This window comes from Oryzias latipes, chromosome 22, assembly GCF_002234675.1.
Source record: "Oryzias latipes chromosome 22, ASM223467v1".
In the NCBI taxonomy this organism is placed as follows: Eukaryota; Metazoa; Chordata; class Actinopteri; order Beloniformes; family Adrianichthyidae; genus Oryzias; species Oryzias latipes.
Genome location: NC_019880.2, coordinates 1713752 through 1731208, shown reverse-complemented (window position 1 = coordinate 1731208; position 17457 = coordinate 1713752). Strand labels below are relative to the sequence as shown.

General features: G+C 49.8%; 1 protein-coding gene across 2 annotated transcripts in view; it reads right to left on the bottom strand.

Annotated features, from left to right (window-relative positions):
• Positions 1-752: 752 nt before the first annotated feature.
• Positions 753-17457, bottom strand: part of pcnx1 (pecanex homolog 1) — a 28354-nt gene continuing 11649 nt past the window's right edge. The window contains exons 7-36 of one of the 2 annotated variants that reach the window (XM_023951609.1): positions 15966-16095; positions 15045-15238; positions 14319-14412; positions 13904-13961; positions 13246-13478; positions 12745-12898; positions 12632-12664; positions 12155-12326; positions 10564-10674; positions 10369-10460; positions 9375-9484; positions 9150-9255; positions 8979-9071; positions 8762-8912; positions 8532-8673; positions 6919-7096; positions 6721-6829; positions 6514-6643; positions 6380-6438; positions 6098-6313; positions 5194-5447; positions 4887-5117; positions 4716-4816; positions 3410-3560; positions 3101-3331; positions 2756-3030; positions 2507-2679; positions 2002-2426; positions 1770-1910; positions 753-1691 (exon numbers count right to left, since the gene is read on the bottom strand). In XM_023951609.1, coding sequence (XP_023807377.1) covers positions 1551-1691; positions 1770-1910; positions 2002-2426; positions 2507-2679; positions 2756-3030; positions 3101-3331; positions 3410-3560; positions 4716-4816; positions 4887-5117; positions 5194-5447; positions 6098-6313; positions 6380-6438; positions 6514-6643; positions 6721-6829; positions 6919-7096; positions 8532-8673; positions 8762-8912; positions 8979-9071; positions 9150-9255; positions 9375-9484; positions 10369-10460; positions 10564-10674; positions 12155-12326; positions 12632-12664; positions 12745-12898; positions 13246-13478; positions 13904-13961; positions 14319-14412; positions 15045-15238; positions 15966-16095 — 4688 coding nt within the window. In that variant the 3' untranslated portion in view covers positions 753-1550. The remainder of the gene's footprint in view (positions 1692-1769; positions 1911-2001; positions 2427-2506; positions 2680-2755; positions 3031-3100; positions 3332-3409; positions 3561-4715; positions 4817-4886; positions 5118-5193; positions 5448-6097; positions 6314-6379; positions 6439-6513; positions 6644-6720; positions 6830-6918; positions 7097-8531; positions 8674-8761; positions 8913-8978; positions 9072-9149; positions 9256-9374; positions 9485-10368; positions 10461-10563; positions 10675-12154; positions 12327-12631; positions 12665-12744; positions 12899-13245; positions 13479-13903; positions 13962-14318; positions 14413-15044; positions 15239-15965; positions 16096-17457) is intronic. The other variant, XM_023951610.1, reaches the window with a different exon arrangement.

Genomic DNA, 17457 nt, shown 5'->3' with positions numbered 1-17457 from the left:
TTGGATGGATGGTTGGATGGATGGATGGTTGGATGGATGTATGATTGGATGGATGGTTGGATGGATGGATGGTTGGATGGATGGTTGGATAGATGGTTGGTTGGATGGATGTATGATTGGATGGATGGTTGGATGGATGGATGGTTGGTTGGATGGATGGTTGGTTGGATGGATGGATGGTTGGATGGATGGTTGGATGGATGGTTGGATGGATGGATGGTTGGATAGATGGTTGGTTGGATGGATGTATGATTGGATGGATGGTTGGATGGTTAGATGGTTGGATGGTTGGATAGATGGTTGGTTGGATGGATGTATGATTGGATGGATGGTTGGATGGATGTATGATTGGATGGATGGTTGGATGGATGGTTGGATGGATGGTTGGTTGGATAGATGGTTGGTTGGATGGATGTATGATTGGATGGATGGTTGGATGGATGTATGATTGGATGGATGGTTGGATGGATGGATGGATGGATGGATGGTTGGTTGGATGGATGTATGATTGGATGGTTGGATGGATGGTTGGTTGGATGGATGGTTGGATGGACGATTGGATGGGTGATTAGATGGATGGTTGGTTGGATGGATGGTTGGTTGGATGGATGTTTGGTTGGTTGGATGATTGGTTGGATGTTTGGTTGGTTGGATGATTGGATGGATGGTTTAGTTTCTGGGTTCTCGGAGCGTCTGTAAACCTCAAACTTGTGTTTTTCATTCCGACTGTTCAATCATCCGTGGAAACACAGTAAAGACAGCAATAAATCAAACTTTAATTCTTCAAATAGAAAAGAATCGAGTTAAATAGAGAAACAGTCCAACCTCGATGGTCCTCAGTACATTAAACGTTTGTCTCAAAGTGGGAAAAGAAAAGCCATTTTCACCGTAATAAATAATAAAACGTCTCCTATACGTCAGATACTTGTGATGCATGTGTGTACAGATAAAGTCACGTACAGTAAAAAGTTCTTTTCAAGTTTATCAAACAGAAAATACTCAAAACAGAAAAACAAAAGAGTTGATTGCATTTGTTTGTCATTCCCAAGGCCTCTGTAACCGTCGCCATTCAGAGTCTGTAATAAATAAAATGTGATATTATTATTTAAAGATTGTAGTGCATCACTGTAAAAGAACAAATAGTGCAAGTTCTTGTTTTTTTTTGCGCAAATAAATCTGTCAAATTTCAGAGACATCAAAGAGGAATGACGACAATGAGGCAGAGTCTGCGGAGGGCGGCGCCGGCGAGGCCGGCGTCCGTCCGCACCGCGGCTTCCTCTGCAGCCTTGGCAGCAAAAACAAGAAAAACTAAAAAAGCATCGGGGTGTGAATAACCATGGCAGACGTATTTGGCAAAAATATGAAAGGATTTCCAAAAGAAAAGCCTCCAGAAGCTTCTTACACTCATCTGTGTCATAAATCCAGAGAAACGACGGATGCATAGAAATGAATCACCCACAGCTTGGAGAACTTCCTGTTGCAGCATTTCTGAGACGCCAGCCGGACGTCTCCGCCTGGGCCGGACACTTTACCGGGACCCCGGCGGCGTTTCAAACCTCTGCGCCCAACTCGATGACCCCCACTTCGATGATGGGCACGAGCTTATCTTCCACCTGAACCAGCAGGATGGTCTTGTCGATATGGGAGCGGTTGGCCGGGTCGCGGCTACAAGGCACCCACCGGTGAATCACCTGCAGGGGGGGAGAGGACCACAGGGGGAGCGTTGGAGCAGAAACAGAAAGTGGGGGGCTTTTACTCTGAAGACTCACGTGCCCCTCCATGCCCTCTGTGGGGCTCCAGTCCCTCCAGCAGGTCCGCCCCGCCCTCAGCCTCAGGGCCTCGTCGGGCCACTGCAGCTCCTTCCTCTTGGACAGGTGGATGTTCTCCAGAACCTGAGTCGCATCTACGATCTGGAGGGGGGGGGGGGGGGGGGGGGGCATTCATGTCAGACGGCGCAGCAAACGCCACGCCCTCCCGCCGCGACAGCCTCGGCTTACACACCTGCACCCTGTAGGAGATGTCGTCCCTGCGGACGGTGGAGACGGCGGGGTTGTGCTGCTGCGGGTGGTGCTGGTGATGGTGGCCGAGCGAGTCCGTCACGGCCGTGCAGACGCCGTCGTTGCTCAGAAGGCCCACCAGCGTGTGGCGCTTGCAGGGGGGGATGCTGTGGCTGGAGAGGGAGGACGAGGGGCCGGCGGGGTCGGAGGTGGACCCCAGCCGCAGGTGCAGGGAGGTGGGGAGCGTGCGCAGCGACAGCTGGCTGGTGGAGGAGCGGCGGCAGGGCTCCAGCGCCGTGGTGGAGGTGCGCAGGGAGGAGTGGCGGCTGCTGCTGTAGCGGTACGAAGACGACTGACTCGCCATGGAGGCCCGGGCGGGGGAGTGACGGACCAGACCGGACTGGACCGACTGAGAACTCTGACTGGTGCCTGTGCAGGGAGAGGGGGGCGGGGTCAGACAGAAGGTTACACTTTCCTTTAGCCCCACCCCCTCGCACAGCTGTTCTCACCCAGTGAATGAAGCGGGTATGAGCGAGGAGGCGCCGGTCCAGACATGCCGCCCTGCGACATGGAGCTCTGCTGGGAGTCGGCCCCCGTCCCGTTCCCGCTGGACAACCCCCCCGCCTCCGAGTCCTCTATGTTCCCGCCGCTGTTGCACCCCGCCCCGCAGCCTTTCCTCAACCTGCCAGGAGACCGCTGAGCGTGAGCGACGGCGGGACGCCCGCCTCCCCTCAGAGGGGCACTGGAGCCAGCCCTACCTGTGCCAGGTGCTGTGGAGGAAGTTGCGGATGCTGGCGATGCTGATGGGCCCCCCCAGGATGTGTCCGAGCTGGGGGTGGGAGTTACAGTAGGAGGTGGTCAGCGGCGAGACGTAGATGGGGTACCCGATGGGCTGGTCGCAGGACGAGTTGATCATGTTCCTCAGAGCCTGCTTGGCGTTCTGGATGCTGCCGCGCTCGGGGTTTCGGTTTCTCAGGAACACCAGCTCCTGCTGTTGCCCCGCCCACAGTCCTCGGACACACTCCTTGTTCACCTGCAGCACAACAGAAAGTTCTTACCGAGGTCTGGGCCGAGTCGGCGCCAACCCGTGCCCAGCAGCCCACCTTGATGACGCGGAAGCTGAGGTACCGCCGGTTCAGCATGATGATCTTGTACTCGTTGGTGCCTTCGTCCAGGACGTGGCGCAGGGCGAGCAGGGACGGCGAATTGGACAGGACGGCGCTCCTCCAGGCCGGGTCGCCCTCGTGAGCGATGACCAGGTTCTGCTGGTGGGAGGAGATGGCCTCATAAAGCACGGCGGGCTCGTCGTACTCGTCGGGGGACGTGAAGTGGTCCTGACGGAGAGGAGAAGAACCTATGATCCGAGTCCTCCTGAAGCCGGAGAACAGAACCAACTCGTGGCGCCGCCTCACCTGGTGAAGCTTCAGGGACATTCGGATTCCAGGAACCACGACTTTCCTGAGCAGCTCCATGTCGGCGAAGATCCACTCGTCTCGCACGGAGGAGATGCGGAAGTCTCCTTTGAACAGGGCGTGAAGGCCGTACAGGAAAGACTCCAGATTGCTGCAAAGCAGGAACCGGACCAGCAGAACATCATCAGAACCTTCATTCTCGTCCAGTTTTAATGTCATCAGAGGTTCTGCGGCGTGTTTTTAACGCCAGGCGAGTTCAAATGTCTGAACTTTGCAGAATTGGCATCACGTCGACCAATCAGGAACTCAGCTTTAGATGACGTAATCCAGAATGGAGGAGAATCTGATCGTTCTTCTCCAGAACTTTAGGATATTTTTCTGTTTGCATGGAGACAGTAATAAAAATCTCTTCCATTTTATTCTTGTTTTTACTATCTATCCTCCTCTGACTAATGCGGGGCAGCGAGTCATCGAAGGGGGTCACAGAAAGACAGAAGTGCCACAGCTGCTGCAGCAGAATGCAGCAGAATCTGTCAATGACGTGATAACCGATGCTTTTGGCAGAACTCCTCACATTAAATAAACCGGATCTCTAGACATCATCCGTGTTTTAGCACCAGCCAAATGTCAGAAAGATGGAATCTGCTGGAATGTTTTTAAAGTCCTGATCGATCATCTTTGGATGACGCCGTTTTTAGCCAAAATCTAAGAACCTGTGTTGTTTTCTAGGAGACAGTTTCATCAACGAATTCACCTCTGAGTTGTGGGCGGGACCACCCCCACTTCCCATCATCCATCTGTCTACACTCTCTCCCACTAGCATACAGCCTCACATCGCCGACATAACGGTTAGATGGAATTATCCAGCCGTCCAGGTTGGACTCAGATGTATTTGTCTGCAGGTGGATCAGAAAGGGGCGGAGCCGGGAGCTTGTGGCCCGCCCACTATTTTGTAACGACCTTTTTCAAACTATTCATCTGCTCCTGAATCACAACAATTTGAATAAAGAAACGCTCAATTACAGCTTCAGTTTCTTTACAAATGGTCTCAATCAGAAGATCATGTTCAAAACGTCATTTTTTCATCAGTGGCTCTTTAAAACTTGCTAAATCTTTCTATTTATTCCTGTTTTAACATTTCGTTGTAAACATTCTTAAGCACTTGGATCCGTAGGAGGAACATGCGGGAAAACAAAGGTTCTTGTTTTCTGGCGTTCCGCTTCCCCTGGTTCCAAATCTCTGCAGAATCACCCCCCCCCCCCACATCGTCACGCTAACGGCCTCGTTACAGAGATTTCTGGGTAACCTGGACATGTGATGGGCGGCCGTTCCCAGCGCTCTCCTCCCCAGCACGCACAGGCCGAAGCAGAGCAGCACCAGCGGCGAGTCCTTCTCACAGTCCAGCGGCTGCAGAGCAGACGGGAGTCGTTAGCGGCGTCGGCGCCTTCGAGGCGCCGTTCTTCCTGAACGCACTGACCTTGGCCCTGCGAGAGTTGCAGTACTGGATCCAGCCCAGGTAGACCCCGCAGAAGCTGTCTCTGGAGATGCCCGCCAGCCGATGGTCGTAGTCTTCGTCGATGTTGGGGTTGAAGGTGGGGTCCAGGTCCACGTAGTTCCTTTCTCCGCATCCTCGCAGCCCCTCCTTCATGGCCTCGTTGGCCAGCCACTCCTCCAGTTTGGAGGAGGCGATCACGTAGAAGATGATACCCTGAAGGCAGAGTGGGAGGGAGCGTGAGCAAAGGCCCCCCCGTGCACAGCAGCCTTCAGCGGGCGGGGCTCCACACCTTCACGTAGTAGGTGGTGAGGATGCGGCGCAGGTCGAACACCTGCAGCATGGAGGCGGCGCTGTTGTCCGTGATGCTGTAGCCCTCCAGGACGTACTTGGTGACCAGGACCTCCCAGGCCAGCCAGCGCTGCCCGAAGGCGGCGTTGAAGGACAGGAAGTGAGGAAGATGGCCGGGCTCGCAGCAGCAGCAGGCCTCGTCTTCCTCCACCCCTTCAGTGATGGCCTCCACCTCCCTCTGCTGACAGTACGTTCCTGGAAGGGAGGAGGCGGAGCGTCAGCTGGAACGCCGTTTTCAGAGACATGGTTGTGTCTAAATTCGCCATTTTGTCCGAATCTACAAATCTAAAATCTAGATCCCTGGAAACTTTCCAGAAGTCCCTGTGAATACCAAGTGTGCATCGATGCTCAATAGATTGGCGAATATAGACCACAATGCATTGCGTTTGAACGAATTTTCATTCGAAAAAAAATTATTTTCATTTATTTTGTATAAATCCTCCAACTTTTTCTCACCAGAACAGAGTTGATTCACTCATATTTACTGTTCATATTTATCCAGTTTTTAATGCAGAGACCTAGTGTCGACGTGTCGTTAATAATGAAGTCCTGCACCGTGTGGACTTTCAGCCGGTAGCAGTGAGGGATTCAGACACAAGCAGGATCTGTAAAACCGGTCTAGTGGCAGCCTGGGGTTCTGCTGCAGACGGATCCACCAGTGTTTGCTGCCCACGGGATCCTTACCTCTCTCTCTCTCTACATACAGTACAGACCAAAGGTTTGGACACACCTTTTGTTCAAAATCCTGTTTTTCCACCGACCTCAGATGTTAAAATCCCCTCACTTTTCGCTTAGTTTGTGTTCATAAAAAAAAAAAACGGCCGGCGTGGAGCCGCCCCCCTCACCTCTGAACTCCAGCCCCCGCAGCTGAAAGGTCACCAGGCCGTTGCCGATTTCAATCAGGTGCACCAGAGCGTTCAGGTAGTCGGAGGCCAGGATGAAGCAGTCCCCGGTGCTGAAGTTGCCCCAGCGGCCCAGCAGCAGGTCTCCACACAGGCTGTGCTGCAGCGAGCGGGTCAGGTGCTCGTAGAAGATGGAGTTCAGGTTGTTGTCGTCTGAGCCTGAGGAGACAGGAGCGTTCAGGAGGAGGAGCCGCCCCCGCATCCCCATCCGAGACGCCGCCTCACCTGGGTTCCTGTCCAGCTGAGAAGCCAGCCGCGTGTTGGAGTGATCCACCCTCTTGGTGCTGCAGGTAGAGAAGGTTCAGGTGAAAACGAGCTCAGATCCTCCAAACCTCACCTTCCTCTGCAGATTTTCATACTTATAGTCTCGCTCCCAGAACTTGACGGGTCGAACGTAGGAGGTGATGAAGATGGCGCTTCCGAGGAAAGGGTTGAGAGGCGTGGAGAAGACGGCCGACACCACCGCCTGGAGAAACAACATGGCGGAGTCTGCAGGAGATCGGGTCAAGGTCACCTGGAGGAGATGAGGAGTGTTTCCTGGCGACAGGACAGAGGTGGAAGGATACGAGGCACGGCGAAGGGCTGAGCAAAGGCGTGGAAGGCCGACCCCCAGGTGATCTGCCACGGAGCGATGTAGGTGTACACGAAGTGCAGCTTGTAGACCAGCTCCCACAGCTGAGGAGGCGGAGCAAAAACAGAGAGTCACGCCGAGAGAAACGGCCCCGAAAAAGGCGCTCGAGCCTCGCAAACCCGAATCACCTCACCTTACTGAAGAGGATGGACATGAGGAAGAGGTCCAGCAGCAGCGTCTCCGACAGATGCCGGAAGTCGAAGGTGAAGAAGAGGACGGTGAAGAGGATGGTCACGTACTGGTAGGTGGGGCTGCTGTAAGAAGAGCGAAGAAGCTTCAAGCCGGCTATGGTGATCATCAGAGCGCCGACCCTGCGACCGAAACAGAAACCACGGGAGTCAGCATCCGCGCGGGATCCGCCACGAACGCACCGCAAAAAACACGGAAAACGCCGTTCAGGTGTGGAAAAACAGATGAAGCTTCGTTCTGAACAAGAAACGCTGAAAAAGGTGGAAGACGGCTAAAAAAAAGGCAAAAAAAAAAAAGAAGCTAAATTAAAGGACAAACAACGTTTAAGTGCAGAATTAAAAAAACCTGAAAACTCTCAATGCAGAAAAAAAAAGCTTTAAAGAGTCAGAAAAAAAACAACGTCTGAATAATCTTAATTATCTACAAAGCAGAACCAACAGAAACAGAATAATCCCAATTAGGTGTTAGACAAATTCATCCATTTAAAATAAATATGGGGGGGGGGGGGGGGATTCTACCAGCAGACCGGTTTTGGAGGGAAGGCTTAAAATGGTCATGTATACCATTAAGGGGTTTGTTTAATGATATTTAAGATTTTTAAGGGATTGTGTTTTTTTTTAAATGTAAGTGTTTAAAAAAATCTTTAGGAGCTTTTAATGGAGTATTTAAGGGATTTTCAGTGCTTTAGGGTTCTTAAGGATATCAAAGGAATATGAAGCGATTTTAAAAGATAAAGGAGTTTTTAAATGATACATCAACTGTTTAAGGGACTTACAGAGATATACAAGAGTTTTAAAGGGTACCTTGGGGATTTTTGTGGTTTTAGGGAAATCTAAAAGGTTTTAGGAGAATTTAAGGGGTTTCTAAGGAGCATTTAAAATAGAATAACCTTTATTTTAACTGCCATCAGGTAAATTGTAGGTGGTCTATCATATTTAAGGTGGTTTAGGGTGGCTTTAATGAATATTTAAGGGTTTTAGACGAATATCTTTAAGAGACATTTTATGGTTTATGAGAACTTAAGTGGTTCTAAGGAATATTCATGGTGGTTTAAGGTCATTTAATTGTTTGAATGAATATTTAAGGGGTTTTAAAGAATTTCTAGTTTTTAGAGATGTTGTCGATATTTTAAGGGGTGTGAGGGAATTAAATTGGTCTAAATAATATTTATATGGTATATTTAATGTTTCTATGGGACATTTAAGGGTTTCTAAGTGATATTTGGGGGGTTCTGGACAAATCTTCTCAGTGTTCACGTAAAAAACAAACTACAGAGTGTGGACAAAAACTACCAACCAAACAGAGCTGGTTTCCACGGAAACCAGGAGTCATGGCATCCTTCCACCTTAAGATTATAAGTGAATCTGACTAACGGACTCAGATTTTTGCTGGTTATGGGGTTTCTTTCAGCATGGAGACCTTTGATGGACTGAGATTTTGGAACCAGATCCGTCCTGCTTCCTTCAAACATCTCCTTATCAGAACCACGTCACCCGCCTCCTCTAGAATCAAGAGGCAGTGACTGGAAAGTCCTTCAGCAGACGGGGGCCCACTCACTCCGTGTCCAGCTTCTTCGGGCTGGCGAGCTCTCTGGCGCTGCCGCTCAGCTCGTTCAGGATGACCAGCGGGTAGAGGACGTTCTTCTCCACGAACAGCAGCCAAACGTGAAGCTTTTCAAACCACATGACGTGAGCGGCGTCTGACAAGACGAGAAGCGGGACGTTTGGACGTGACCTTTATTGAACGTGCGTGTTTCTGTGGAGTGGCGACAGACGGCGGGCGCTCACCCCTGACTTCGAACTGGTAGTACTCCTTGGTTTTGAGCAGCGGGTGGGAGAAGCAGAACCAGGGCAGCTGCTTTCGGACCTGGGGCAGCAGGTAGTGGGTGAGCAGCCCCACGGCGCCCAGCAGGGCGTACAGGACGTAGCTGAGGAAAGGCTGAGAAGACCACACCTTCAGAAATGGGAAGTTCTTCGGACCGAGAGCGGCTTGGCGCTCCTGTACCTGCAGGGCTATAAACACGGTGCTGACGTGGATGGCGAAGTAAAGCACCGCGATGACCACGCAGACGATCAGGTCCGACTGCAGCCGCTCGTTCTGCTCACAAACCCAGAATGTGGTTACAAGAACCAGTGTTCCACCGAAAACGACGGACGGCGTGATCGCTGTTCTCACCACGGACGCCCGCAGCTTCTCCGGCAGAGGGTCCTGGACCTCCGACAGCGGATCCTCCGGGTTCTGGTCCCTCAGATTTGGTAACATCTTGGACTGGATGAGCGAGCTGGGAGTCAGAGACACAGAAGCAGAAGTCACAGATCTGCTCTGCTGCATCACGACACACTGATGGAACGAACGCCATGGAAACGGCGATGCGCGTCGGGTCCGTGCCGCAGGACTCACATGAGCACGGACGGGTCGCTGCTCTGCCGGCTCAGGTGGTAAGACAGCGCCACCAGGAGGCCGCAGAACACAGAAAACAAGACGGGGATGTGGTGCGGCTCCCAGGTCTCCTAAAACACGGAGAGGAAACGTTTCTGTAAGAAGAGCGACCTTTGGAGCAGCTTTTGTTTGTCCTCGCCAAAAGAAAGTAGGCCTCAAAGTCAACCCAGTCACACAATCTTAGACAGTAAAACGCACGGCTGAGGGTCGTTATTTAGTCAGGGTGTATATTAAGATAAACCCCTTTAGTTTTTTGATTTATTTATTGCATTTTATCTTTTAAATGTATATTTTACTTTTTTTTACAGAGGGAAGAGAGAGGGTAAAAGGGTGAAGGGGGGGGGGGGGGGGGGGGGGGGGGGCTGATAGCTGCTAAACGTTTACATTGAACTGGATGCCGGAAAATTCCGGCGTGACTTCTCCACCGCGATGTTCATTCTTTTCTTTATTCAAATTGTTGACTATATTTAAAAACAAGATGAGGTTTTCAGAACTTATTTCACTAAGCTGAACTTCAATCTACTTTTTTTCCGTCTACAACTTTGACACTTTACTTTGAAAAATGGTTATACATCCAGTGACTGCAGCGCATTCAGTTTGTTTAGTTTATATCCTCTAAATCCAACATGGTGGAGCCATAATAACATTCCCATTAGTGAATTTTACTATATTCATAAAGATCGTTAATCCGCGGTCTTGTTAATTATTTATACTTACATTTTCAGAAACAGATTGCAAAAATCCGGGTTTGTATTTGGATCCTCATTACAGCGTCTTATTGAATCAGTGACTTTTTTGTCCACGTTTCCAACAGGGTTAAGTGGCAGCCCGACTACTTTGGGAATTTCGTCTATCACAGGTTTTTTATAGAACGCAACTCCCACGATGTACACCATGATACCCTCTAAATGTTTTATGCAGGCAGATGCTCAGGTGGGATTGTGGGAGGAGTTACCTTCAGAGCTCCGTAGCAGAAGCCATAGAGGAGAGCGACGGCGACGATGCTCCTCAGGATGCTGTAGAGGGCCGACAGAAGGCTCGTGGAGGCTGCGGGAAGCAGAGAGGGCCGATGACAGAACCGATGAGCGTCTGCGGCCTCTGACCGAAGAGGTCGAGGCGACGCCCCGCAGAGCGCGGGCGGCTCACTCACCGTTGCCCCCGAACACGTGGATGTCCAGCTGCTCGAAGAGGTACATGACGAAGGTGTTGACCTGAGGCAGCAGCCCCACGAAGAACACGACGGGGAAGCAGAGGGTGAAGACTGCAGAGAGAGTTCAGGACAGCTGTCACAGAGAGATGCTACGTTTCCACGGCAACAGCAGCATCTCTGGCTGAGAAGAGGTTTAAACATTTGTGAGCGTGAAGTGTGAGACTGTAGCTTATAGACTTGTTAAACTTGCTGCAAAGGTTACTGAGTCTTTAGACATTTATTCCTACTGGGGTGATGACCCCGAGCTCCGCCCGTCAGTCCGACTCCTCAGAGCTTTCCTGCACTTTCTGCAGCGCAGCATGCAGCCCAATTCAATTCAATTCAATCCCAAAACCCACAAACTATGGTCTGGAATGCAGATTTTCCAGCTCTGAGCTCTTTAAACTTAAATACTTGTTACATTTCAGCCGTTCAATGACGCAGGTTTGTGTAATGAGAGAGGGGGCGTGGCCTCCCAGGTGTACAGAACAGTTTGGGAGTTTTTACCCTAAAAGCAAAAGGATTCTGAAACAGGAAAACTGAAACCTCACCTCATCCCACAGATCACCTTAGTCTGTCGGTAAGGGGGGGGGGGCACATGCGGTTTTGGAATGAACGCTCATAATGGGGATGCCTGCTATTTAGGTGTTCATTTAAGGATATTTAACATTTTTAAGGGATTTTTAACCGTTTTTAAAGGAGCTTTAGGGATATGCAAGGATTTTAGAAAAATATTTAGGAGCTTTTAATGGAGTTTCAAAGAGTATTTTGGGATGTTAAAGGGATATTAAATGATGTAAGTGGATTTCAAGAGTTTCCAAGTCTGTTGGCCGCAAAAAAATAAAGCAAACGTGGAAACCGACGTCCTACGGACACTTTCTGAGGCGGGACCGTTTCTGCAGCTGTCAGGAAAAATCACGATGGTTGCAAAACATCTCATCCGCGAAAGACAGACCCCGCCCCCTGCGCTCGCCCTTAACCCTGAAGCAGAAACTTTGGAGCAGACTAAGAACTGATCATGAACAGAGCGGAGGAGAAGCTTCGTCCCGGATTGGCCAGAATTAGCTGATTTTAAAATAAACTTTTGATAATTAAAAACGTAAAAGATAGAAAAATGGGAGAAAAGGAAGCGTGTTTGTGTTTTCATTAGACAGCTGTCTTCCCAAAGACCTTGTTGTAAAAACCCTCCTATTTGGTTCCTTCTTTTTTAAATGAATTGAGAGGCCGTTAACAGTAAAGGAGGCGGTGGTTCATTCTGTCTGTAGCGTGGACGGGTTCCTCACACACACACCGTTACAGTGTTTTTCTTTCTATCTTTGATTGGTGCCAGAATTGTCCGGAGCACCTGATTGGACGAGGACGTCCAGCTCAGCATTTAGATGCTGCCGCAGACAGAGGCTTGAGAACAAACACATTCATGAGGATTCAACAGCATTTGAGTTCATTTGATTAATTTAAAGTTACAAAAAACTATTGTGTTTTTCTCTAAAAGGCATAACTCTGTGTTTAAGAACAGCACATCTCGTTCAGAGGTGCATGGAGGCGTACGCACTGATGACGAGGTCGCGGGCGGAGGCCAGCAGCAGCGAGCTGGTGAGGGCCACGCCGTAGAGGGTGAAGCGGGTGGAGGTGGTCCTCAGGCTGCTGTAGTCCAGCAGCCAAATGAGGCCGCAGCACAGGCAGAAGTAGACGGGGCGACTGTACGCGATGATGCGGTTGTGGCCCTGCAAAAAGCCCAGAGAAAACATTAACAAAGATTTTCCACCGTTCATCCTTTCTTCCACTTCTACGTGAAATTGGTTCAAACTAAATTCTTTTTTTGACGCTAAGTGAAAGTCAAAGCCTGAGCCAGCGGCTGAAGAACAGCCGGAACAACGAAAGACACAAAGACGGCGAGAACACGGCATTGTTAGACTAAAAGCAACAAAAACCAACACAACATTCGAACGTTGTTGAAGAAAAACTCGGTTTCCTTCAGTCAAACACGGTGAAAGACGACATTTGTTTTGGGGAAAAGTGACAAACTTACGTGTCTGGGAGAGGAGGAGTCGGGCTGAACGCTCTGTTAAAAAACAAAATGATGGTTTTTTAACTGAAACTGAAGACTCCGGTCGTACCTGACTGTCCGAGTCCAAAACCCACCTTCAGCAGGGAGTACTGGCAGCTGGCGATGACGAGGCAGAACTGAAAGACCCAGATGTCCGTGAAAAAGCCGTGGATGAGCAGAACTGAACCCAGGAAGGCCACCAGCACGGCGAGCAGCACCGCTAGCACGTTCTCCAAAACCTCCCGGTTCCTGGAACGGCCAAGAGAAGTCAGCCAGACCGCAGCTACAGCGTTAGCGGGTCCAGTGTTCCCGCGGCTCCTGACGTCTACATGGCTGCAGAGCAGACGAGCATCTCCATGGAAACAGGTTCTGTCGGAATCTGCAAACCTGACCTCAAACTTCTGCTGCAGTTTGAAAGAATGAAAACATCCTCTGCCTGAATTTTCCTGCATCTCGTCTTCATTCGTTTGAAGTTTTGAGGTCCTCCTCCTGAAGAAACCTCCTATAAAAAACATTCTCTCCCCCAGAACGGAGTTTTCCTTCAGAGCGTTTCTTTCCGCTTCCCGTCCGGTTGCAGGAACGGGCCGCAGTCTCACCTGTCGAACAGCGCCAGCAGGGTGAGCCGGTCGAAGCGCAGGCCGACGCGCAGACACGGCAGGAGCCACAGGCGGTAGTACTGCCGGACCCTGCCGGCAGCCGCGGACGCCGCCGGGCCCTGCTGACCCGCGGGACCGTCCTGCAAATCCGGGCTAACGTCGCCGTCGTGCTGCTCCAGCAGATCCGGGTCCATGGTCAGCAGGCGGTTCAGGCGGATCTGAGGGGGGGAGACCTGTCTCACAGTGAAATCCATCGTCATCCTCACTCCCGACAGCATAAATGACCACAAAGTCGGCTTCTGCATTCACAAAACTGAAGATTCTGACAGATTCTCTGGAAGATCAACCGAGGATTTCGCTGAAAATGTTCTAACTGAGAACTGAAAACGGACACCCAGACATTTCCTCTGCGGATGCAAACGCAGCCGCTCCGTTTGAGGTTCAGACAGACAGAACCTATTCTACAGATCCCGCTCTGACATGGAGATCCGGGCGGAAGATCCCCGCCATCCCTGCTCAGGTGTTGGAGCGCGCCAGTCTCCATGACAACAGAGAGGCCAGAGCTCTCACTTCCAGGGAGGGCAGAGTAAAGGGCCCGCCGCCCGAGACCCCCAAAAAGAGCGGGAAGAGTCTTTCCCCCACGTAAAGCGATGCTCACCAGGTCATGAGGGCAGAAGCGGACTGAGGTAGAACTGGAGAGGTGGGAGTCGCTCTCCCTGCAGAGGAAGAGCAAAGGCGCCGTTCAAATCAAACTTTATTTATACAGCAGTGATGCACGTTTGCTTTAGGGGCTTAAAAACAATTAAAACTGAATGTTCTCAACACACACACACATAAACACACACACACACACAACGAGACATAAAATGACAACTAAAAAAAGAAATAAAAACAGAAAAGTAGGCATAAGTAGTAACAAAATAAAAAAAAACTATAAAAAAGTGTAAATACATTTATTTAAATATCTAAGAAATTTCTTTCTACATTTTTTTAACTAAAAGTCACATAAAAGATGAAAACACATCACGATGCAGCTCCTGCAGCCTCGGCCTGAGGCCCGATCGGACACTAACCACGGGTTATTGGAGGCTCGTCGGGTTGCGGGTTCGAAACTGACCAGGGACATGTCACATCCGCCGGCCTCGTAAAGGGAGGGGGTGAACTTTCCTGGAGACAGCAAAGAGAAGAGCGGCGGATGAACAGGACTGTGGTGAGGCTTCCTCCTGATACCTTCAGGATCCCAAATAAAACTGCAAATCCCAGAATCCTCCAGCTCTGGCTTTCAGGCTGCCATAGCAACGCTCCCTCAGCTCATGTCAACGATAGTTTCAACCGTCTTTAAAACATCTGCTGCTATTGAGCCAAACCACACTGCTCTGCTCAGCGGCCTTGTGGTAGAGTGTCTGCCCTGAGAGTGGAAGGTTGTGAGTTCAAATCCACAGCTGAGTGCTAAAATTTGGGCCCTGAAGCCGGCCAGCTTGACACTCAGCATTAAGGGATTGGATTGGGTCGGGTTAAACCATCAAATGGCTCCAGAGTGCTCCCCCAGGGGAGGGGGCACCTGCCTGACACCTGCCGGGTCTTTGACTTTTCACTTTTTTAACGGCCCCTCCCACGACTCAGAGGTGAATTCCTGATGAACTCCTGCCGCTCTGCAGAAACTGTGTCCTAGAAAACGACACAGGTTTTTTGCTGTGGTATAAAAACCTCATAAGCTTAATTAATAGACCACTGGGGGGGCTTTATGAATGGAATGATCAGATAGGGACTCTGCTCTGCTCTTTTCAGGCGCTTCCTACCAAAGTCATCCTGTAAGCTGGTGGCGCCAACGGTGGAGGCCTTGTCCTGACAACCCTCCAGGTGCGTGCTTCCATTCCTGGCCAGCAGGGAGGCGCTTGTGCTCAGCACGGTCACCTGGGACGGGGTTCTGGATGGCTGACTCTTCACCTGGGAAGTAGAAGGCTGGGAGGCCTGGCTGAGAGCCTCCTGAAGACTGTTCAGATGGGAGAAGAGTGGAAAATGAAGGTGTGAGCTGGAGAGGCCTGATCTCGACTCAGACACTTGGAAAACCCAACAGATGTCAAGTCTTTGTGTCCCTTTATTGCTTGGTTAGTCCTGAAACATGGACGCTGGCCTGAAAATTGAAATCTCTGACATCCTTCATGGTATAAGACCATTTCTGTAAAAACGACTCAAAGCCAACATTCTTTCTGGAACATCTACAACTTTTTGAGTCAGATTTACAAAAACACAAAAAACTTCTGTCCACCAACTACTTTAGGGTACTTTGAAAATGGAGCATTCTCTATATATGGAGTCAAATCTGGATCAGTAAAAGTGAAATGAACCGTATTAAAGTCGAGATCTTTCAGACGTAAATTGTGTGAAGACAAATCCGTCACAGGAGAGCAGGAAGGAGCGACAGAAAAGGCGAAGCTGGATTTCACAGGTTTATTGATCCGTTTTCCACATTTAGAAACGCCACCTTACAGGAAAGGCACAGGAAAAGTGGCCTAAAGGTGACTTCCTGTTAGTTCTGTCAGGAGAGAGAAGCTGTTTGGAATCGACTCCTTTGTTTTTCTTTCGTCTGCTTTTAATACACAGTAATGATGATTTTTACCAGAGAATCGTACATTTAGAGGAATAATTTAGCAGAACATTTTCATCCCATAGATATGCGGGGACCAAAGAGCGCCACAAAAGCGGCGTGCACAGCCTACCTGAGAGGAGACCCGATGAGCGAGGTGGGAGGAGTGGGGTTGCTCCCCGCGTTGTGCCGCCGCCGGACCGCCTGCCGACGAAATGTGCTACGTTCACGACGGAAAATGACCGTCTCCTCGCTTCCCGGCGCTGTGGGGGGACAGATAGTACGTTAGCTGGGCTGCACCTCCTCTGGGTGAGAGCTTCAGGAGGACCCAAACCTCAATTGACCCCCCAAAAAACTTCAAGAAAAGGTTTGAGCCCCCCTTCCAGAAGTGTTTGGTCACACTTTTCACGCGTTTCACTTCACAGCTGAGTGTTTTTAATCTAAAAAAACAAAAACATGTAGCTGTGAGATCAGCACTGAGATGCTGCATCAATGACACATCAGCTCCAGCTACAGTAAAAGGACCCATACTGCCCTCTAGTGTCAGAACTTTTCACTGCCTTTGGAAAAGACAGAGCAAACGGTGAGACGCAGCAGGACTGCAGTGACGCAGCTCCTGGAGGTGAACGAACGTCCACATCCACAAAACAAGCGTTACCGTGTTGGTCAGAGTAGAACGGCTGATATGTGCTGCTGTCAATCAGCTCCTTCAGCGCCAAAAACTAGGAATTCTTTCCTTTTACTTCCCAGTCATTCCAGTAGAGTGGACCATTGACTGCATAAAACTGGTCTGAGTGGCTCCTCCCCCCTAAAGTTCCAAACAGGAAGTATCTGTCAAAATCCCACAGACGTCCAAAGAGAAATAATCAGCCAGAATAAATTGTCAGAATAAACATTCTTTATCCAACACGTTTTTGATAATCCTCATTTTATATAATTTTTTTCTGTAGTTATTCAAATTATAAACTGACCAATCAGATGCCTCAATAAAAGTAGGCGGAGCCTACAAGCCCTTACATCCATCATTCTAAACGTTTGACAGATTTTGTGTAGCCCACTATCTAGTGGTAGGGGGTGTGGCCTTCCAACAAGCTCACTCCTGATTGGTGAGAGTGGTTACCATAGAAACCATAACAGACCGGCTCGGAACAATCACTGCTCACAGTCCAGTTCTCTTGTACTGTCAATGCAGTAAACGTGACGACAGAACGTCAGGAAAATTCCACCCAATGGGTCAAAAATAATAAAAATGAGAGCTTGCTGTGAACACTGGGTTACGACAGAAGTTAACTAACACATAATTCATATTTTAGTTTTCGGGAAGCATGTACAAGTACTGTGGCATCTGAAACCTTTAAATGGCCACGTTAGCGATGCTTTTACAGGATTTTGACAGGAGAAATGCTAAAGCGAGCAGTAAGTAGACAGACGTTCTGATCAAAGTGAGGAGTTTACCGACCCAAACACCACAAAGAATAATTCCCTAAAAAAAAACAAAAGGTGGTTGTAAGTCAGTATTTTCTCCATCTAAGGAAGTCCCAGTAATACACGACTATGAAGTCAGTATTTATTACAGACTAAATAACTGAACCCTTCAGTCATGACAGACAAAAGCGATGTGGTAA